Source organism: Gobius niger (assembly GCF_951799975.1).
Source record: "Gobius niger genome assembly, chromosome: 17".
NCBI classification, from domain to species: Eukaryota; Metazoa; Chordata; class Actinopteri; order Gobiiformes; family Gobiidae; genus Gobius; species Gobius niger.
This window is the reverse complement of record NC_136868.1, coordinates 8,890,686-8,913,072: the sequence shown is the minus strand read 5'-3', so window position 1 is coordinate 8,913,072 and position 22,387 is coordinate 8,890,686. Positions and strand designations below refer to the sequence as shown.

General features: G+C 43.2%; 2 protein-coding genes across 3 annotated transcripts in view; both read right to left on the bottom strand.

Annotated features, from left to right (window-relative positions):
• sned1 (sushi, nidogen and EGF-like domains 1) overlaps positions 1-6,419 on the bottom strand; it is a 39,950-nt gene extending 33,531 nt beyond the window's left edge. Inside the window, exons 1-2 of the mRNA XM_079574857.1 lie at positions 6,205-6,419; positions 5,288-5,762 (exon numbers count right to left, since the gene is read on the bottom strand). Of these exons, the coding sequence (XP_079430983.1) occupies positions 5,288-5,500 (213 nt within the window). The 5' untranslated portion in view covers positions 5,501-5,762; positions 6,205-6,419. The remainder of the gene's footprint in view (positions 1-5,287; positions 5,763-6,204) is intronic.
• Positions 6,420-6,710: 291 nt separating this feature from the next.
• crocc2 (ciliary rootlet coiled-coil, rootletin family member 2) overlaps positions 6,711-22,387 on the bottom strand; it is a 29,584-nt gene continuing 13,907 nt past the window's right edge. Inside the window, exons 10-36 of one of the 2 annotated variants that reach the window (XM_079575073.1) lie at positions 21,960-22,056; positions 21,697-21,786; positions 21,451-21,588; positions 21,167-21,366; positions 20,898-21,080; positions 20,468-20,612; positions 20,242-20,388; positions 19,942-20,172; positions 18,251-18,444; positions 17,658-17,785; positions 16,914-17,083; positions 16,516-16,695; positions 16,121-16,255; positions 15,172-15,315; positions 12,865-13,103; positions 12,624-12,783; positions 12,390-12,557; positions 10,973-11,351; positions 10,782-10,897; positions 10,590-10,710; positions 10,346-10,509; positions 9,830-10,270; positions 9,228-9,377; positions 8,957-9,154; positions 7,922-8,053; positions 7,268-7,447; positions 6,711-7,185 (exon numbers count right to left, since the gene is read on the bottom strand). In XM_079575073.1, coding sequence (XP_079431199.1) covers positions 7,102-7,185; positions 7,268-7,447; positions 7,922-8,053; positions 8,957-9,154; positions 9,228-9,377; positions 9,830-10,270; positions 10,346-10,509; positions 10,590-10,710; positions 10,782-10,897; positions 10,973-11,351; positions 12,390-12,557; positions 12,624-12,783; positions 12,865-13,103; positions 15,172-15,315; positions 16,121-16,255; positions 16,516-16,695; positions 16,914-17,083; positions 17,658-17,785; positions 18,251-18,444; positions 19,942-20,172; positions 20,242-20,388; positions 20,468-20,612; positions 20,898-21,080; positions 21,167-21,366; positions 21,451-21,588; positions 21,697-21,786; positions 21,960-22,056 — 4,714 coding nt within the window. In that variant the 3' untranslated portion in view covers positions 6,711-7,101. The remainder of the gene's footprint in view (positions 7,186-7,267; positions 7,448-7,921; positions 8,054-8,956; positions 9,155-9,227; positions 9,378-9,829; positions 10,271-10,345; positions 10,510-10,589; positions 10,711-10,781; positions 10,898-10,972; positions 11,352-12,389; positions 12,558-12,623; positions 12,784-12,864; positions 13,104-15,171; positions 15,316-16,120; positions 16,256-16,515; positions 16,696-16,913; positions 17,084-17,657; positions 17,786-18,250; positions 18,445-19,941; positions 20,173-20,241; positions 20,389-20,467; positions 20,613-20,897; positions 21,081-21,166; positions 21,367-21,450; positions 21,589-21,696; positions 21,787-21,959; positions 22,057-22,387) is intronic. The other variant, XM_079575074.1, reaches the window with a different exon arrangement.

Below are 22,387 nucleotides of genomic sequence, written 5' to 3'. Positions count from 1 at the left end.
CACGAACTTTACTTTTGTTTACATGTAGCTGCTTGCTTAAAAAATATACAATAAATATACAGTCATTCTTTCTGATTAAAGAAAAAACACATATGCAATGATATGCAGATAAACCTGACAGATTGATAAAGGGAATTGACTTTAATGAGATTTTTTTTCATTTGACAATAAATGCCTTTGATGATATCTCTTCTCACATCTGCTTCTAAGCTTGTGTTCCTTCCTCCCTGACCTGGGATGTCCTCCTCCTTGTTCTATACATAAGTAGAAGTTTATCCGGTGTTGTTTGGAAACTCCTCCTGAACATACATCTGCCTTGTGTTAAAGCGATTGGTCATTTCTCAGATAAAACAACTGGGAAGACCTCTGCCATGCTATCTGAGGCGTAGGAGTGCGGTATAGGGGAGGGGAGATAGCAGCGACAGCCTGGTTAGCAGCAGTGGGACTGGAACCAGGATGTTTGTAAAACCACTTTGGGGGTCAGCTAAAAGATATCACTAACCGCTTTGTTCAACAACATCTTGACAAGGGCTGCACAGCATTTACTGAGAAGTCGGATAAACAATTGCCAAAGTGGTGGCTAATTAAATTAAAGACAACAAAAGTATAAATCAATATGGAGAAAACGACTACGTAATAAACTAAACCAAGGAGTTAGTCAGGAATAAGACACATTTACGCCATGCCCAAACCAAGGTCTATGTAATCCAGACTAAATAAGGACTTTACCGGGACTTCAGTGTAGAGGAGTCTATAATGGCACCCGATGGCCTACTTCAGGACGTAACGTTGGACAGTACTTTGACAAACCAAAGTATACTCTGTATAGCGGACATGCACTTACATTTGAGACCTACATATTTCTTCTTCTGATAAACTGAAGAGGCACCAAGAGCCCCCCAAAGCTGCAGCACAGTGGAGCCGTCACAAGAGTGGCTACAGGAAGCCATGAAGGGACAAACGAGGAAAAAACATGCTGGTCCAGTTGGCCCACAATGGCAGCACGCTCAGGACTAACACCTGAACACTATTTCATTGTACAGTTGTACAATGACAAATAAAGCACTTACTTACTTACTTACTTACTCACTTAAATGACAGAAGACCAGGCCTGACTCATTTGGCTTCTGTTACCATGATGTTACTATAAGGTGACATCTTCTTCATACCCTCTATTACCTGTAGTCCCATCTTGCCCAGGGACTACAGTTGAAAACTAGCTTTAGAGCTAAAACTGGCATATTTACAGTGATCTTAATTAATGTGCATTCTCCATGTTCAAATAAACTAATAAAATAAAAATACCCCCAAACCTAAAAGAATAAATTCTGGTTAAAAATAACTGCATAATGATTAAATAGAGGGAATTGGGAATTTATCACCAATAATAATAATAATGCCTTACACTTGGATTACGCTGTAGCCTGTATTACCAAGTTTCTCAAAGTACTGTAGTCCTTATTCATTCACGCCATACTCGGTGGTGGTAAGCTACTGTTGTAGCCACAGCTGCCCTGGGGTAAACTGATGGAAGCGAGGCATCCAGTCTGTGCCATCAGCCCCTCCGACCACCGCCAACCACTCACTCGCACACTACATCCACCCAGGCTTCCTGGTGTTCCCAAACGGTCTCCCCTCCAAGTACCAGCCAGGCCCTTCCCTGCTTAGCATCTGAGATCTGACGGAATCAGGCAGAGCAAAGGCGGTATTGGCCAACCCCAAATACTCTACGAGATCCTTGCTGACTTTAAAGGCACACTGCGTAACATTTTGGACTGTACTGTTGCCACATCAGTAAAAAAAAAGCTCAATACTGAAAATGCTATTACTGCAGTGGGTGATCAAAGAATGGATTTAGATGAGAGCTTAACCTGTTTAAATCTCAAATTCTGCTGACTTTAGTCGAAATCTCCATGGAGACAATCTGTCATAAAATAAATGCTTGTATTTCAAGTTTATTTACTATGCAGTGTGGCTTTAAAGGGATTATACAGAGTTTTAAAATGTTAAAACTATGTATTTTCCTCCCCCTACATGTTACAGCCATGTCCTAATGTGTAGAATGAGCCCAGTCCTGTTCACCACAACTGCATCTAAAATCCTGCACTGTCACTCAAAAAGGTGTAAATTCGGGTTCGAAGTGCCGTCATGCATGAGCTTAATATAGAAGCTGCAGTTACGCGTAAGACCTGAGGTGGCAGTAGTGAGTATAAAATGACCAACTTGCATCTAGTCTCTGTCCGCCTGTAGCCTTTGTCTTTTATTTCTGTAGAAGACCTGTTTTTGGCTTGGTTTAGGCCTCGGCTGGTCTTGGTCCTGACTCCTGGTTTACATGTGATTTAGTCCTGATTTAGACCAGATATGGTTAGATATTTACAGATTATTATAGTTTTATCAAATAACGGCACCAACCATTCAAAATACATAATTTGGTGCTATTTACAATTGGATAAAGTTCAGCAGAATTAAGTTCGAGTTGTTGTTGGTGCGACACTCTGACTCAATTCCGGTTTCTCATGTGGCCCCTACAGGCTAAACTAGTAACTACATGTAGATTCATTTGAGTATCTTAGTATACTAGAATTCTCAACAGTTCCCTGATTTCCACTGTTGTAATTAATGTGCAGCCCTGTCTTCAATTTAATTCTGTTTTCTTGAACCGTGCAGCTCCTATCTTTATCATCAGCATTTGAGCGCTCAGTTAGTGGATCTAATTGTAGTTGAGAGGGAAAAAAGGCACACTAAAGAGTTCTCTGTCAAAATAATACTATGAGACAGCACCCACAGCCCATCTACAATTAGTGTGGATGTGCAGCTTCCATGTGGCTGCAGTCCACTTGAACTGAACTCCTCCGAGAAACTATTCATACAAATTTGCCTCTTAGCGCTGGCTGAAATATTGCCTGTTCAAAGCAGTAAAGGCTCTCTCGTGGCGGAGATCAACATGTGGCGCGCGCTCTTTATAGCAGATGTTTTAATGGATTCAGGTGAGGCGTTTCAATGAGCGTGACTGTAATTTCAAGTGCCTGCCACAATGTGTTATGCCCTGCGTGACTACAAAGCTACAGCCCAATGAGATGCAGAGCTGAGGAAGGATATCACTTCACAATCTGCAGGGCGTTAAGATGTTCTATGTCTCGATTACCTGATAATTTAACCTCGGATTCACAAGGAAAACTCTCAGCATCGTGTCTTATCTTGTCTAATTGGTTGTCAGTTTAATTATGAGAGAAGGACTGTTTTGCAATTCATGGCTAAACACAAGCCAGTGCTGATGAACAAAAGGGTAGGCAGACACTGTAACCGCTAGATTTCTTTCAGATTCTTTCAAAAAGTTAATAAACAAGATGCCGCCAACTGTCTAGTGGTTAATGCTACTACTCTCCATCCTTTTTCACTCAGTGCTATCTAGAATAAACTATTGAAGTTTTTAGAACTAACAATTTGGCTTGCCCGGTTGACACCTAATTTCTTATTTACAAAGAAGTGGTTTATGCTTTAGATTGTAGGACGTTTTAGACCACTTTAGGCACAAAGTTTAATGTTTATAGACTGAGATATTAGAACCGCCAATGGAAGCTTGACTGTCAAACAGCGTAATGCATGTAAACATTGACTGGCAAAACATTGGTACAGGCTTTATTCAACCAGGAAAGCCTCACTGAGATTAAGAATTTCTTTTTCTGGGGAGTCCTGGCCCCAGATGGGAACCTATTGCATATGTTTTTAGTGGTAGGGGGAACCGGAATACCCGGAGAAAACCTACACAGACACGGGGAGAACATGCAAACTCCACACAGAAAGGCCCCGTCCAGGTGGGAATCGAACCCGGAACCTTCTTGCTGTGAAGCACAAGCTCCAACTGCTGTGCCACCGTGCCAATCTCAAAACCAGAGATTAAAAGATTCTTGGTATAAATTAGAAGACAACTGGACATTTTCTGCACTACTTAATATTACTACTAAGTAGTCGTAGAGCGTCTATTTAACTTTAGCCGCACTATGGGACATGTCAGCTGAATGCGTGTCATCAGCAGAGAGGTTACAGACAAAGGTTACAGAGTTCAGATGCCTGAGTGCATCACCACAGTGTCACTGTACGGAGCTCCGTGTGAGGTTTCTTCTTTGGGAGAGTGACTTCATCTGTTGCACAAAAGCTTAGATTAGAAAGTTAACCTTTGACCGGGCCATTGTTGCCATGGATCCTCAGCCTCCCCTGGCTCTGAGCAGGAGGGAGGGGGGACGGACGCGGAGAGCGAGCACGGGATGCATAACCACAACAGGTGGTGTTGATTTAAGGGAGTTCTGCCTTTCCCGAGCTGGAACAGAACCCAATACATGACAAAGGCAGATCAAAGTGTGTTTCATTGTGGTGCGCGAAAATCCTTGTCAAACCATTGGGCTTCCTCCCATGAGCGCTGTTCCTCTCTCTCACTAGCGTGCATACTTTCCCCCTCAGCTCTGTGAGAACCAACTGCTCACAGATGCTGCGCGGCAACAGTACGAACACAAACTGTCACTTCCTTTAACAGCTCTTTGTAGACTTATTAGAGCAGGACTAACCACTGTTCGCCTAATAGTCCTGCTTTACGCTCCCACTGTGAGCGCTTTACAGTGTGCAGCCACAGCACATGTAAAGTAAGGAGAAGGTTATAGATGGCTATGACTCCAGCCGTGGGGGGAAAACGCTATATTCTTCAAATGGGGGTTACACACACACATGCACACACACACACACACACACAAACACTCATGGAGCTTATGAGTGCACACAAACATAAAAACTCTCAAAGGGCAAAGCAGTGTAGTATTTGGCTGCGTGCCCACTTTCATCTCCCTGAGGCTCTTATACAATCCACACCATGTCAGCTTCTATTTCCCACTGCCAGAAGCATGCACACGCTCAGAAACGCTGACACATCCAGGCACATGCACATTACGGACACACAAGATTAAATGCAATATGCAATCATTTTTTTGGGATACTGAGATGATAATGAAGGTTGATATTGAATGAGTTATTGAGATGGCAAGAGTGTAATTGGCGAGGAAAAGGAAACTAAAGCCATGTATGGGATAATTTCCACATCAAAGATATGGTAATTTATAGTTCGGCAAAAAAAAGACAAATTAAGACCTGAAAACCCCTAATCTCGAAGTTAATCAGGTCAATAGTAAGATATTTTTGCAATAATCAATTTCAAGTAGACAACATATCACAACTGCAATAAGAACAGGAATAGAGCTCATACATAGATGTAATAATAAATGACACTAGATGTACTTACATAGAGCCCGGTGTGCCTGTCTCCAAAGAACGGAAAAGCCACGGAAATCTCCACCAAGCGGGACCCTCCGTCGTCCTGGGCAACGGTCTGGGAGTCCCCCCTGTCCAGGCCGAAGGGGTAGAAGTCCTCCAGGGGCACGGCCGTGTGCACCCCGGGCGGTGGGTGCAGGGAGAGCAGGGTGCAGAGGCAGGACAGCAGCACCCGCAGCACCATGGCCTTATCCACCCCTGGGATGATGGCGTGCCGATGGGGAGGGAGGGAGGAGCGCGCACACCTGAGGCCACCAGCGCAGAGCAGGCGGAGAAGCGGTGCGTCTCTGGCTCTCAAACACGCTGCTGTGCGTCCTGCCCTGGCTGCTCTCTTGCTCTCCTCACTTGTTCCTTAAAAGTCAGCCGGAGTTCTGCTGTCAGAGCGGGGAATACTGGAGATTCCTTGCATTCTGCCTGCTGCTGCATGAGGTCCACTCCCGAGCTCACTGGAAGGAATGAAAAAAAACAAAACAGGGAAGCGTGATTCAGATGTTTTTCTTTTTTTTTTTTTTTTAGCCAACAATCCACTGATTTGGTCCCTGATGGTCAAGCTTAGAAATATCTTCAATAAAAGCTCTATTCTGCCTGCCAAAGGAGTTCTTTCAGTTTTGGCCCCACCTCCCCCACAGGGATTCACTACCTTGCATAATTAGCTCTTTCTAGCCAATAGCTGAAAGGAGGCCGGTAACTGGATAACCGCTGGGTGGATCTATGATAATCAAAGGGCTGCTTTAAAGAAACTTTGACAGGATTTTCCCCCTGCTTCAAAACTCTTACTATGTACAGTTACTGCGGCGTACAAGGTAACACAGTGAGAAGACATGCAGCGCTGTGTGGGAACCACTCAGGGCTGAAATGGAGTGAGAGGAATGAAAAGTAAATACTTACACATGATGTTTAAGCACTTGGGAGAAGGCACATGAAATCAGCGCAGGGAAGATCACATATATCTCAGTGTTTTGGGGTCATTTAGGATAACAAAGTGAGTGCCAGAATAATTTTAAAGGAAAGAAGCTCCACATGGACCGTGTAGAGGATCTGCTGGGAGAAAACACTGGAGACAGCACTGGCAACAGAGAGCGAAGGTCATCTTCTCACCCACAACACTAAATCCACAAAGGCTTTTTTAATGGTGTGAACCAAACACATGTCTCCAAAGGGCAGTGCTGTCTTTCACTCAGTTCACAAAGTCTTTCCATAGCACAGTTCTGTAGCCAGCTGCAATGTTATTGATTATCACACGTCAACAAGCTTTAAACAAAAGGAGCTTTGATACACCCAGCTTTATTGAAAACAATCATACATTCACTAGTAATTAAGTACATAAGTGGAAACTATGTTACCCTGTTCCCACAAGAGATCACATTATTGGAAATTAAAATAGGTTAGCGTATAACAAAATCATAAATGACATGTGAAACGTGATTAGCAGATGACAACAAGTAAACAGATGATTGTTGTATTGAGCACCATCTGAGGAAATCTTTCGTCACACGATTTCCTAAAAATCTGACGCAGCATAAACAGACTTAGAAGCACCAACTGCAGAGAGGAAATCCTTAAACAATTTGGCACTTCCAGTCCATTCGTAAACAAAACATTCATTGTTTGTTGTTGTTGAGTTTTGCTCCAGATTAAAGTAATCCGAGTGCACATGTGCAGGGTGGCGAGCGCCGAAGGGTTGTTTGTGCTCTCCAAATGTGCATGTAGCTTGTAATATCATGTTTTTGGGAAGCTGCCATAGGAACAGTGAATGTGGCGTCAGAGGTGCTACATACTTTCCTCCTACACACCGGGCTGCAGCATCTGATGAAAATAGGACTGTCGTCTCCGTGTCTCCTGATCCAGCTGCTCTTTGAGAGTCAACACCTGAATGGACAAACAGATCAAAACAGTGGGGTTGGATTACAAAAATATTTTTGTGGCTAACACAGTGTTATTGTTCAGCTACCTGCTCCTCCAGGCATCTGACCCTCTGGCGATGGGCCTTTTCTCGATTCTCTAAAGCCTGCTCAGCCTGGAGTTGGCTCTCTCTCAAACCCTCTGTCTCCAGGTCCAGCTCATGGTGATGCCGTGCCGTCACCTCCAGGAGGCGCTGTGCATGTAAGTGCTCCAGCTGGGATATATGAGCCTGGATACATGCATTTGTGCATTACAAAAACTGAAAATACAGACGTTTAAAGGCTGAACAACACTGTCTTCTGTTGCTGCTGTCGGAGGAGGGGGGTATGGGGGTTACTAAGGTCATGAGCTGGGTTCAACGGGTTTCTCTTGGTGAACAACCTAAGCAGACATGTGAAAGGCAACATTGTGCATATTGTGGACAATAAACCATAGGTTCCAAGCAATGAAGGACAACTCAACAATGGCATACCTTGTCTTGAAAGTTCATAAAATTTCTGTGTCTTTTGATACAGGACTCACCAGCAATTTATCACTTTCCTGACCGTCCCTAAACTCCCTAAACTTCTTCTGTTTATCCATGGCGGCTAGACTGGTCTGTTTAGTTCTTATTGAATTTCCAGGGGAAATTGTTTTAAATTGACTTTATTTTCAAGAAGAGAGAATTTATATCAGGTTAACTGTGACTGTATCCTAGTCGAACCTGTAGAGACTGCATTTCTCTCTCCTTTTCCATAATCTCCTGCTCCAGGTCTTGGATAGTTTCCTCCAGTCGCTGTTTGTCTCTGGCTGCTGCAGCTGTCTCCTCCTCCCTCCTCAGCCGCTCCATCTCCACCTGACGACAGTGACACAGTGACATAACATGAATGACTTTACCATGGTTCAGCTTTCATTTGCCCTGTGTAATGCATGCAGCAGAAGCTCAGCACACAGTCACTTCTCACAATCCTCCTACATGTTTCCACCAACAAAGTACCGTGTGACAAAGCCTATTAATATGAAGCAAATCAAATGTAATGCACACATGATCTCGTGCTGTCCTGATTTATGTAAGGTAAATGAGCATTTTTGTATGTTAATGCTCTTCTAATGGCACTAAAATGTGGCAATATGACTTCTGACAGCAATAAACATATATTACTCCAGGTCTGGCCGTTTTCCTTATGAGCACTTCCAACAGTTTTAGATTTGACATTAAGATCATTTATTGCATTTAAAGCCTTTTGTGGTTTGGCTGCCTAACATTTAGTACCTCAGATCTTTTACCTCATATAACTCTATGGGAGTATTCAGGTCTCTTCAGGACTTAAGGCCTGGTGCGTCCCGGGACTCTGTGTGCTGTTTAAACTATACAGTAGCAGTAGGAATAGATCTTCCACTGTGGCTGCTGTCATGGCAGCACATACTGCTCTTTGTTTTGATGTTCAGGACTGAATACAAGAGCCATGTTTCCACAGAGAGGTGCAGCTCAGGTCAGTAAAGGGTAGTTTCTATTATTTGTCCCAAACTTCAGTGTATTACACAACTTTCAATTCCTTTTTGGCTTTTTTTAGCTATTCTTCTAGTAACTTAAACTCCAACTCTTTAAGCAACTGACTTTTGTTGTTTTTTTATCCGGTGACATTAGTGAATCAAACCATAGTTTTTTCTGATCTCTTTTGGATTCTTTTTCTTGCATTGGCTATATGAATGGCTATTCCTTTTAAAGTTGTTTTACTGTTTTGATGCTACATCTCACCTTCTCCAGAGACTTCCTCAGAGTCGATTTGTCTTTACCCAGACGTGAAATTGCTCTCGCCATCTCAGCTCTCTCGCTCTGAATCTTTTGTAAAGCGTCCTGGAGAGTTTTTACATTCTCCTGTAGATCCTTCCTCTCATGTCGGAGCTGCTGTAGTCGCCTTTGGCTGTCAAGGTCTGCATCTTGCTGCTTTAAGCTCTGAGATACAACAAACAAAAAAATAAAATACATATAAAAAAAAATATCAGCTCACTTAATCTGTTGAAATGACCTCCTTTAGTGAGTTATTAAGCTTTTCCAGCTCTGAGTATTTTAGCTCAATGTCTTCTTGGCTTCTTTGGCTGCTTTGTGTCTTCTCTGTTAGACTGTGGTTCAGCTTCTTAGATTCAGAAAGAGCCTCGCGTGTTTTATCCAGATGTTCCTGGAGAGTATAAAAAGTACAGTTGTTTACATTTAACTTAAATGAGCATAATACAACATATTTTTTCTTATGTATAGTTTCTGACATTCTGGGTCAAAGTAACTGTATGTTATCTCACTTTTCCAGCAAAATCCAATAGCTTTCTTGCAGTATGATAGATTTATGCTAAGTATTGCATGTTTTTGTTTGTACAATATCCCTGAATGCGTAGCCCCAGAGCTCTCCCGAGAAGGGAATTAATGAGCTGCCCAAACATTTTACTGCTGCATGTGTGAGGACCTTTAGGAAAACCTCCACTGTAATGTAAATAAAACGTTCTGTCTGGAGATGAGGAGGTTCATTATGACACTGTAAATCAAAGCAAGGGAAAATGGTTGCTTGTTTTAGAAACCATCTTTACACTGTTGAATGAATTACTGAATGTGGAAATGATCATGTGCTGTCTGCCAGACCTGTAGTGTGCGTCGGTCTTGCTCACTGGCCGTCAGAGCCCTCTGAAGTTGTATGATCTGTTCCTCCAGTGCCCCAGTGCCGCCGCGGGTGTCCTTCAGAGACGAGGACATTTTCAGGACCTGCTCCTTCAGCTGAGTCTCCTGTGTTTCAGCTCGGGACAGTTGTGTGTTCAGCCTTTCCTCACTGAGCCTCAGAGCTGAGCACTGGTCCTCACTCTCTCCCAGCCTCCTCCGGAGCTCCGTCAGTCTGTGCTGAAGGGTGGCTGCCTCGGCCTCCAGCTCAGCCGCTCTGAGCTGAGCCCGCTGCGCCTCTCCCTCCAGTGCGCGGTGGGACAGCTCCAGGCGGGTCACCTCACTCTCAGCCGCCTCCAGAGCCTCCTTCAGCCTCTGCTGCTCTGCACTGGCCCGGGACCCTGAGCTCTGACTCAGCTCCAGCTTGTTCTGTGCACACAGCAACAATTAAATCAAAATTAATTATGACGCTGCTGATACAAAGATACAAACATTTAAACATACTTGCAATTCCCTGGACTCAGCCTCTGCTGATCGCAGTGCATTCTTTAGATGAGCCAGTTCGTCCTGAAGGCCTCTCTTCTCTCGTTCTGCTCGATGTGATGCTTCCTCCTGAAGAGTTAAGGAAGTCAGGGCTTTGTGCAGGCGTTCTCCCATCTCTCTTTTGCCTAAAAAACATGGTTCGGAAAACTGAGCTAAATAAACTGATCTAAATAAACCTGGCTTTAATGTCACGCAGCTTACATACCATCCTCTGACTGCTTTAACGACTTCTGGAGCTGTTCGATCTGACCAGTTGATGTTTTAAGGTTGTCTTGAAGCTCTGTCACTCGAGATCTTAAATTGTCAATTTGAGTCAGTGCTTCATCCTACAAAATAGAAATCAATATGAAAAAGTACACACGTTTGAGGACAGTACTATTCCCACAGCTAAACTCACCCTGTCTTTCCGTGCCTCTTTGAGCTCCTTCTGCAGTTCCTGGAGAACAGTTTGCACAGTTTCCACATCCAATTCCTCAGCCTCAGGAGGACTCCAATCTCCTCCATTAATGGGTTCTAACACCAAAACAATCATTATAGCGACATAATTACAATTATGAATACATTGTATCAAAACACCCATAGGCCCACTTTTGAACTGCGTATGTTTTCTCCATGGAGAAGGGGATCTCCTGTGAGAACCATTTGTGGCTGGTGTGTGGTTGGTCAGAACTGTGCGGCGCAGTGCTGAGTGCAGTCCAACCAGCTGCGTCTCTAGATCTCTCCTTCTGGCTTTGCCCAAATCCAGCTGCTTCTCCAGGCCCTGTGTCTTACTGTCACTGAGATCTCCCTGCATCGTGAGGTGCCTGATCTGGACCATGGCATCGTCTAGCGCCCCCTCCAGCTGAGCAGTGGTCTCTCTGTGCCTCTGCTCACGCTGCAGCTGACTGGACTCCAGCTGTTGCAGCAGCTTTTGGTTTTGATGCTCAGCTGTTTCCAGTTCCGCCACACGCCGCTGCAATCCTGTAACCTGGAAAAGAACTCACATGTTTTGTTCATCCTCTGGCACACACTTTGTTTTCTATTTCAGTCTATTGTTTCTATGAATGCATATGTTACACGAATCAGAATCAGATTGTTTTTAATGACCAAACAACAACTTGGCACAGCATTTCACAAGAGCTCAATGCATCCACTGTGTCAGTAAAACAATGTATTAGGGCGATCTGCAGCTTGATAAGTGTAAACAGGTGATGTGCAGAAAAGGTTTGTTCAGAGGTGCTTCTTATGGCTACTTGTGGGATGTGTCGGCAGTAAAGTGTGTAAGGATGAAAGTGTGACCAGCGATTTAAAGCAGTACTAAGTGACTTGTTTACCTAATAAATCCTTTTCGTAATCCCTCTGGGGGCAATACAAGTGTTGATGGGATGATTGGGGGGTCTTTCATCTCCCCCTGATGTCTCTGGCCAGAAAACCACAAGTGCAACTTCGCTGCCTACGGGTTAGAGGCCCCACTACACACTAACAGAGTCACGAAGAAGAAGCTAACAGGCTAATGGGCAAAGCTAACTGTGGGCTAGCGCCACTTAAACAGTATTTACAGCAAAGTTTGAGAGAAATAAATTAGCTCCATTATGTAATTGGATGTACAATATCCCTCTCTCCCTTAGTCTTTTCTGTCAGTGTAGTATTTACTCTCACGGACAATTAATGAGTAAAAAAACGCAACTTAGGGGCATGAGTTACTTAGTACTGCTTTAAGAGGAAAAAGGTGTGCTTTACTTGATGATGGCTGTGTAGAAATGTAGAAGGAGATTGAGTCTGACTCTGCATTGTTTGAGCAATTTGAGAAAGAATGGACTTATTTTTTTCTGGATGTGATCTGACTTTTGCCTCAGTGCGAGTGTGTTAGAGATGTGAGTGCCAAGGAATTTGAAGGAGTCAGAAATGGCTTCAGAGGAGATGTAGACACACAGGAGACTTTGGTGTGGAATTTCAGGAAAAGATAATAATAATATTACAGTTTGCAAGTCACAGGCTCCTTTTGCCCTTCTCTCGTGGCTCCTACCTCACTGAGCGCAGCGTCTCTACCAGCGTCACTCTCCAGCACTCTCTGTTTCAGACTGAAGACCTCACGTCGTGCCTCCTCTTCCTTCTGCTCTTCTTGACAAATACGACCATAAAGCTCCTTCAGTTCCAGCTTCTGCTGCTTATTCTCTCCATTGAGAGTCTTTACCTGGAAGTGAAACACAACAGTAATGGCTTTTGTATTGTATTATTTATAACTAAAGTAACATGTCACCTGTCTGCGTAGCTCCTGCAGAGCTCTGCGTGCTTCCAGGCGTGATTTCTCCTGTTCTCTCAAAGTGCTCCGCAGAGTGGACGCCTCCTGTTGAGTTGAGCCTCTATATTCTTCTAAAATGGACATTTTCTGCTCCCTCTCTTCTGCAGACCGTCTCAAGCTGTCGATTAAATCCCAAATGTATGAGAAAAAACATCAATGCGCAATGCACAGAGTATAATATTGACATCTGAAATCGTACCTGGTATTTTCACTCTCTGCCTTCTTAATGAGAATTCTGAGCGCTTCATTTGTCTCTTGAATGGTCTCTTTCTCCCGGGTCTCGTCTCCCAAGATTCTTTTGAGATCCAGCACTTCTTTGTGCTGCACGTCTTGCTCGTGAACACACTCCTGAAGCCCTCTGTGAGCCTCAATCAACTCCGCTCGGAGTTTGACCACTTCATCTTCGGCCTCTTGTAACTGTCGACTAAGGCCTTCTACCTTTATGGCCAACAATAATTTTGGGTTACTATGTATTAATTGTCAAAAACATTTTTTATCTGCCTTTAAATTACATTATACAGCATTGACAATGAAATCTCCAGCTACACTAAAATGATATTCTAACCTTTCTTTTACTCTGGGTTGGGCTGATGTGTGAATTTCACTCTTTTTACTTTATGCTTATTTTAAACTTAGGGGGGAAAAGAACAGATAAACTTAACACTGAACAGATATAATCAAAACACTATTGTTCAGCTCTGCAGTAACAGCTCTGGAGCATTACAATAATCTATGAATGGTTGCCATGTTAAGAGAACTACTTTCCAATTTCCCATTCAGTAGATTGTACTTTTCTCTGATTGTAAATGTTTCAGTATGTCTTTTATCAAAACCAAAGCTGGGGGCATTTCTTTGTTTGGAAGTTGTTTAGCTCTTCTTTAAACACTAAAATGCTCTTTGCACAATCACAGGCTCCTCTGTGACCTATATTCTGTTTTAAGGCATTATGCGTAGTGTGAGAATGGGGAGGACAGAGCTTATCTGGGCATGGATAGGAGCCAGTTGGGCTCAAAGCCAGGTGCTGTCTTTCCCCATCTCTGTGCTGCTGCTCCAAGTGTAAAGAATCCACAGAGTGCAACATGATAAACAGCAGCCCCCCGCTCCGAGGAGAAGAGGTGGAGGGAGGATGAGGAGGAGATCTACACTCAGAGGCCACACAAGATGTTTTTTCTTCTCATAAACTTTAATGTGAGAAAAAACAAGCCTGTGCAGATCCAGCCAATTATACTTTATTTTATCTGATTCTTTGTGGAGGGGAGTGAGGGGAAGGGGCAGAGAATATGAGGGCAGCAGTGTTGTGTTATGTGGATGAGACAGGGGGACCTGAGTCCCTGTGGAGCCAGCCTCTCGCTGCTGCAAGGGAAAAAATAAACACTCCCCCACCGGCTTATTTACACAAGGGGTTAACTCAAACTTTGATTTCATATTTTGGTACCAGGGACCGTATCCTCCCATCTTGTTCTCACTCTTTCCATTTGGTTTCTCCTTCCTAAATGCTCTTTTGAACTGCTACACATATTCACACTCCTCCTTTGTCACAGCTTGACATGAGAATCCTGAGATGGGATTAGTAAAAATAATTAAACACTGAACGGCGTCGACCTTGGCAGCCAAATACGACAGTGTCACAGAAGCATGACTTGATCTACAGCAGAAAGCAGCAGTCCAAACCTCAAATTCTGCTACTCTGGCTCCACACGGCCCCATTCACTACAATCTGACAGGACTAAAGAGACAGAGTGAAGACAGGATGATGCTCAATTCAGTCTTTTTACCGAAACCAAACTGATAAACAATCCCACTGTCCTGACTTTCCCGTCATTTAAACCCACACTTTACAGCTCTGCCACTCAGTCTAATGAGGTGACTGTGAGGTTGTTGTTTTACTAAAACGCCCAGCGACCCTTGGCCTGCTTTTCTGACCTCAGCCAACCCCAAGAGATGAGATTTACGGCTTTCATTTAACTTGGAGATGTATGTCACTTGGCACAAATTGTAGTGTAATTGCACTCTTTCTGTTTATATTAAAGTCAGCCGAGCTGAAATTTATATTGGGGGAACTTTGCAGAAAGAGAGAAAGAGAGTGCAGCAGGACTCCTGCCTCGTGGAACATGGCCCTGCGGACTGCACACCTGAAGGCGTCCTGATGCTAGTAAAGCTCTGCGGCGCACGCCAATGTCAACAGCGGCCTTTGCTTAATGGCTCTCCCCCACTCTGTACTAATTGGTCAAACCCCCCTCCCTTTAGAGGTGAATCCAAGGACTCATATTTACGCCAAGTCAAACACCACAGTCATTTCCCATCCATTTCCATGATTGTACAATTCTTCAGTGCCATTTAATTGGCAACATTAAATCTAAATCTAAAGGAGCTTTGATTTGTTTGTTGATTTTATTATTGTTAAACGTAAACAGTAGAATATGATAAAACAGTGGACAAAATACAGTTTTTACAACTGCACTGAATTGGTTACCATGCAATTGGTAAGTTTATAAAAAAAACTCACCTCCTGCTTTGCACCCTCTTTTTGTTCATTCAGATCTTTTATCTGCTCAGTCATACTCCTCTTGTCACTCTCATGGCCATCCAGGGACTCCTCAAAGTGAGCCTGCAGTCTTTTCAGCTCAGAGCGAAGGATTTCCAATGCATTCTGAAGCATAACAACATATTCTAAAGTGAGAAAACTGTTTTTCTAACATTATTTTTTAACAATATGTTATTGTTGTTGTCTAATGGTTTGTTGTATTCATGTATATTTGAGTAATCCAGCATATTCAGTCTCCCTCTTTAAAGGTTCAAATTGTTTATTGACTACCTTTTGATTTCATGAGGTGAAGGCCAGACAGTTTCACCTGAGTTGTGGTGATCCTTTGTGAGCTCAAATTGATTCCACTACAAAGGCTCCCCTTTGTAGCAGCAAAGGAGGAGCTTTGCTTTTATGTAAAAATTAAGAAATTGTCCAACTCTGCTCCGAGCAGACACCCAGGTCCTCCAGGTCCACAAGCCACAATGACAGCAGATTTACACAGCCTTCTCATTCAAAGGCATGCAGAAACTTCCAGAGTCTTAAACTTTTGTCTGACCTGAAGATCTTCTCTCACAATATAAGAAAAGTGTTATTAGAAATCACCTTTAGTGATGTTTTATTGTAGTCATTTTACTTGATTCTGTGTCCAGTGATTGCAATGGGTCAATGGTAGACTGTTTGTGTGTATTTGAGTGGTTAAATACATTTTACATTGTAATTCATCTACTGCAGATAGAAACTAGTTTCAGCTAAATCTGTCACAAAGCATCTTTATTAATGTTTTGTTGAAATAAACTAATAAACTAAACTAAACTAAATATGTTTTTTTAGGTTAAATCACAAAAGACGGTTGCCTATGTGTCAAAAGTGTTTAAAAAGAGCTGACATATTACATAGGACACTTATCAGAAAACAGTCATTCTTTCACCTTGTCCTGCTCTTGTTTGCTGTGTGCCTCCCTCTTAATGCGCTCCAGCTCCATCTCTGCAGTGGCCAGGTCCTGATGCAGAGCTGCCAGATTCTCAGCGAGGGCAGCCTTTTCAGCCTCCATCTGGGACAAAGCCTAACCACAAAAACCACAAGGTCAAATTCATTTATAAACGAATGAAGTCCTGTTAGAGAAACACCGAATTTATCCTGACAAACTAGCACAGAGTTTGTGTCTTTCCCAAGCCTGAAGCAAAGAGGATTGCACCGGAAAGAGCATCTGGCATAGGTGTAGGCTCTCCCTCACCAACTTGTAGGCTCTCCCTCACCGAAATGCTTCTTATATTTTTGTATAAAGACGGGCTCATAAACTGTGAGGAATGTGGAGCCACACACATGCTGCTTTTCGCTCTCGGCGTTCAGGAGGCTTTGGTTGGACTCGTACTGAAGTCTGTCCAGCTCCTCCTGCACCTGCTGCAGCTCCTTCTGGCTGAGCGATCGCTGCTCCTCACACTGTCTCCTCAGCTGCTCCTCCGCCCGCTCCCTCTGTGACACCAACTCTGCAAACTCCCACTCCTGCACATCACAGCACCAACAGAGAGAAGATTGGGAGCTGTACAGAACAACAAGTTGATATGCATATTGACTGCAATTGAAAATGGGCCCCGGATTAAACAAAAGAAGTAAAGCAGCTCAAGTGTATACTTTTTTTTTAACTTTCCTACATAAAAATGTCACTTCATTGATGTAAAACATGAAAACCTGCCCTACACACATACCAAGTTATATTGTACCTTTCGCTCTAGCTCAGCTTCCAGTTGCACTCGATGACTTTCCTCTTTCTGTTTTAGTGTTTCCTCTGCGTTCTTCTCCACCAGAGCCAATTTCTCCTCCAGTTTACACCGCTCTTCAGAGGCCACTTCACTCTGACGTTCAGACTCTACACACCTCTCCGCTGCTTCACCTGGAAACAAATATAATCACATCGCCACTTGTTGACTACCAGTGGCTCATGGGGCAGAGCGTTTGCTAAAAAACCCAAAGGCTGGTGTTTCAATCCAACCTCTGATCCAGGCGTGATACTCTTGTAATCTTAGGCAAGACACTTCACTCATCATGTTTGAATGAATAAATAGTACATACACTTAAAAGGACTGAGCAATTGGGAGAGACAGATACACTATGATTGGTCACCTGTGTGAAATAAGACATGTGAGGTTTGGATATCAGTGCTCAGCTTACAAAGAACTTTGTCATGTTGAATTCATTATAATATGAATATAAAATATATCTTTAGTAGTGCAGGAGTATTGTTGCTGCAGTGACAATGCCGTCGGTTCAGGGAATAACAAAAGGACGCTTCTTTATCTTTTTAACACCTCTTATCTGAACCATGTGTGTTTGTGTGGGGTGGGAGCGTGGTCATCCTGAGGTCCAGCTGCTGCAGAGCCGGGATGAAATATGTCTCCCGAGGGTGCAGTTGCAATGGGGGCTTGGCACAGAGGACAGAGGGGTCTCACAGGGAGTGGGCTACTCACGCGTCAAAGCCTCGTTAGCAACAAGCAAACTGCGGCTCTCCCCATCCATCCTGCTGCACTCGGCCTCCAGAGAAGAAACGAGCTCCTGGCTCTCAAACAGAGCAGTCTCCAGCGCCTCCTTCTTCAACCTGAAACAACCACAGCAAACAAGGATTAGCTTCAAACCGCCAGGTGTGTGCAGCCATAAAACGCAATAACCCCAACAAAGTTATTTGACTTTAAACACACAGTTGTTTTCTTTGGCCTAATCAGACATATGAGCTGGTAATTACTGCAATCATGAATAAAACCAAGCAACAAACTGAAAGCTGAATTATCTAGCTATCTAACCATATATCAACAGAAACAACAAACCTTTTCCCTGAAGATTTTACCAGCAATATCTACCAGAAAATGCAATTTGTGTTACAGATTTTACATTTGTGCTAGAGTCAGACGAATTCTTTACAAAATTGATTTATCCAGCTTGTGTGTTTTTCCGTTTTCAAACCAGCTTTCAAAGGGAAATACAATCTAATGTAGGAATTTGCAGGTAGTGCCATATCTCGGTGTAGAATGAAGGTCAGGCCGCGGGAAAAGCAGCACAAACAAACCTAAGAGCTGCCAGTTCCTCCATGAGCTCAGAAACCTTCCACTCAGCAGAGTTCAGTCTGACTTCCAGAGCCGCCCTTTCTTTGGCCAACCCGTCCCGGTCACTGCTCACTCTCTTCAAGGCCGCGCTCTGAGTCCCCAGCTCCCTCCGGCACGCACACAGCTCGTCTGAAACACTCTGCATCTGCCTGTTGAACTGGAGACAAACACACGCATCAATGACAATCTACTGGGAGTGAAAGGTTGAAAACATTGCATCGTCTGGTAACAAGATTTTGCATACGTTTCCTTTCTTTTAAAATTTTATAGTAGAAGAATAGCAGAAGCACATACTGTAAGAGTTTTTAGTACCTTATGCCAATAAAAGATATAGAATGTAAGAAAAGAATATTGACATTTGATTAACATTGGATATAGAAGTACAGTTTTTGTTGAGTGTCCCTCTCGAATGGCAAACTAGTGCTAAACCAGTACCATAAGAACATTTGACTCATTATAATGAACAGCATAGGTTCTACACTGGCACAAAGTTAAATAAAACAGTTTACATTATATGGGAAAACTGCTGTTTAAATGACGTCCTAAGTGTATGTTGGATTGAAGGAGCAAGTGGTCTCCTTTTATTTATGCAGGAGAAACACTGTGTACTAATGCCATGCTTATTATTTATGTACCATTAATTAAACAAAACACAAGGCGACCTAAAAGCGCTGTAACACATTACAAATGATCTGCCTCAAGCGAAACAAAAATGATCGGTGGGGCGCCATTTATCTTCTCCATTCCAGCACAGCCTGGGACCTATATTTGGAAACTAAAATAAAACAACTCGGCACATGTGTAATTCATGTGAGCTGTACAGTGAATTCTGCATTTAACTCATAATAACTGTGAAGCAACTAAAACTAACTGACCTCAAACTATTTTCTGTGAAAATAAACCTGCACTTAAAGAAACAAGGCTAGTTTTTGTATAACTTCAAAACGATTAGGACTACAATATACCACTGCTATGTGTTTGAAAGTACTGTAATGCACTAAAATGACGTCACTGCAATAAATTGTTACTTCACAATGTGTCTCATTTTACATCAGTATACTGAAAAGATAACAGTACAATAATGTTATTTTTTTGTGTAGTGTCCAATAATATAATGAAACATGAGCTTGGAGAAGCAGAGGCCACCCCGGGGCTTGCTCTGGCACAGCACATTTATTTTTGTAGATATGTTATCAAAAATGTTTAGGTGGAATTTGTCAAGTTGTTTGAGTTTGTAATATTCTGAGCTGGGAGAAATGTGGGTATCCCAGTTTCTCAATGAGAACAGATAATAAAACATTGGATTCTTCTCATTCTTTGAAAGGCAGGTTAGGGAAATGGGGATGTGCTAAGGACATACTTTAGGTGATAATTTATTGTTACACTAAACCCTCTCAGGACTGAATATGTCTTTCTATTTATCATCTCAGCTTCACATTTGTCCATGAAAATCCCTTGCTTGTTAGGTCCCAGAGTGACCATAAAGCATATAGTGCGGATACAAATGATCTCAATATCCCCCTGGAAAGACAAAAGACAAGGCAGATGTGTCCAGTGTGTCTGATTCATTTTAACACGACAACAGCACCATAAATGTGCTGAAAGCCGTTAATAACATTATGTTATCTGTCCCAGGTGTGATGCAGAGGCGAACCTGTGAGAGCTGCTCTGTGGCCTGTGTGTTCTCTGTGTTGAGTAGACGGAGCTGGGCCTCTTGCTCCTGAAACACTCGCTCCATGTGGCTAAGGGACTTGTCCAGAGCCTGTTTCTGCTCCAACAGATCCAGCACGTCCTGCTGCAACCGAGTGGCCTCCTCTCTGGCCACTGTGCGCTCCACCTCAGCCTCACGCCTGCGGTCTCCCAGTTCAGCCTTCTCACTCTCCGTCTGAAGAAGACAAAAATAGTCTTGAGTTTCTATGAGTTGATTTTACAGTAACAGGACTAACTGACCGACCTGCAGCAGAACCCGGTTGAGTTCCACCTTGTCTTTGGCTAAACCTTCGCTCAAAGCCGCCATCTTGGACAGAGAGTCTTTAAGTGTAGCCTCCTGATGTTGCATTTTGGCAAGACAGAGCTCTTGTGCCGTGCACTGGGACTCAATCTAAAGATGTAAAAATATAGTGAGAAACAATCACAAAAGACATAAATAAAAAGTCGTAGACTAATGCAACACGTTGTACCTTACTGAGAGCCAGAGAAAGACTGGCCTTGTCATCTTCTAGCAGTTCTTTCTGAAGGGTCATCTGACTCAGTGCTTCTTTCACTGTTACCAGCTCTTTGCGAAGATCAGAGTGCTTTGATTCAAGTTCTTCAAGATTCCTCTCACTGAAAAACAAAAACGGTCAATCTTCTAAACAAACGCTAGCCCCAATGTTTGTTAGTTGGATTAAATGCCCATATTCAATTTCCCACTAATCATTTTTGCAAATGAAACCTTAGATGAAAAAGACTTCTCTCTTGCATGACTGCACTAATGTAATGTAAATGTTGTAAATCATTTACATTTGAATCCAAACTGGTTGAGGGGGACCAGTGACATGTGTTACTGATCTGGTCTATAAACAAGCAGAGTTTGAGCAGAATAGTGGGTGACAGTGATGACCGTGCTACCTCCGCTGGGCCTCAGTGCGCTGGCGTGTGAGCTGCAGCTCCAGATCCTCTCTGTGCTGCTTCAGGACATCCCTCTGTCTCTGTAGCTCCTGAGAGCAGCCCCGCAGTCTGTCCAGCTCCACTTGCTGTGAGTCCACTTCCTGCTGCAGGCCTGACACCAGCCGTTCCAGGCTGATCTTTTCACTGCCACAATGGACATAAAAATGTTTATGTAAGTATTCAACAAAGTTAGTTTTACAAAGAGACAAAAGTGAACCATGAAGACACACCTGGAAGCTTGTTCCAGTGAGCTCTGATATCTTTTGTTTTCCCTGACACTTCCACCCAAAGATTTTTGAGCCTCCTGACTTTGTTTCTGAGCCTCCTGGATCTTGTTCTCTAGTTCTTTCCTTTCAGCGTCTTTCTCCTGAAGTTGGTCCCGCAGAGAGTTGACCTGTTCCAGAGCGGCATCCAGGCAGCCACGCAGGTCCTGCGTCAAATATAAACTTTTATATTGAATACTGAATCTGGTGGCTGTTCATCACATCTACAACACACAACACATAATACAGACCTGGGTTTGTTTCTGTTGTTTAGAAAGAGCGCTCTGTACAGCTGTCAGTGTGGGGTTTCTCAAAGGAGACCAGCCGTGATAAGGGGAGCAGGATAAACCTTCAGAACAGCCATTGTCACTATCACCAGTAAGCACCATCTAGAGTTGAACAAATGTAAATAAATGTAATAAAATGAATGTGTCAAAAGCAATGGTTTTACTTCACGTATCATGGATAAATTGGTCAGGTTCATGCTTATTTCTGACCTGGTTTATGTGGCGTAAGACCTTCTGCAGAGCTTGATTTTCTGTTTGCAGGGCCTCCATCTCTGCTTTATCCTCCGCTCTCCTCATCTCCTGAACAGGAAACCAATAAGGTCAGATAAGCACACATACAGCTCTCCTGACATTATGCAGCTGGCAGCTCTGGAGACAAGGAAGTTATGGAGTTTATCAAAGTAAAGCCCAGACTAGAGCCAGATCTAACCCCCTTTACCACCCGTCTCTCTGGCACCTCCCGCCCTGATTACCATCCTGTCCAGGCTGATCTGCATGGTGTCCAGGCTGGAGTCCTTCACACTGCTCTGGGTCTGCAGATGCTTGACCGTGTCACAAAGCTCCAGGATTCTGAAATATTTAACATTAAAAAATATAATACAAAAAAATACAAAAATTACATACAAGCAAACACGTTGAAAGACGACCATCCTCACAGTTGGACATGTGGGAATTTACAACTCGCTTGACCCTTTGCACAACTTGCCGATGATATATACTGTAGTAGGTATCTCTTGTGACGTAGCAGCATTATGTGAACAAATGCTAACTGATTCATTTTCCTGAAAATATTCTTTCAGATGATTCACATGATTTTCTGGCCCCAAAGTAATATTCAATAGCCACAGACAGGCACGTCATTTTCTCTGGACACACGGGTGCTATGATCAAGGGGGATGAA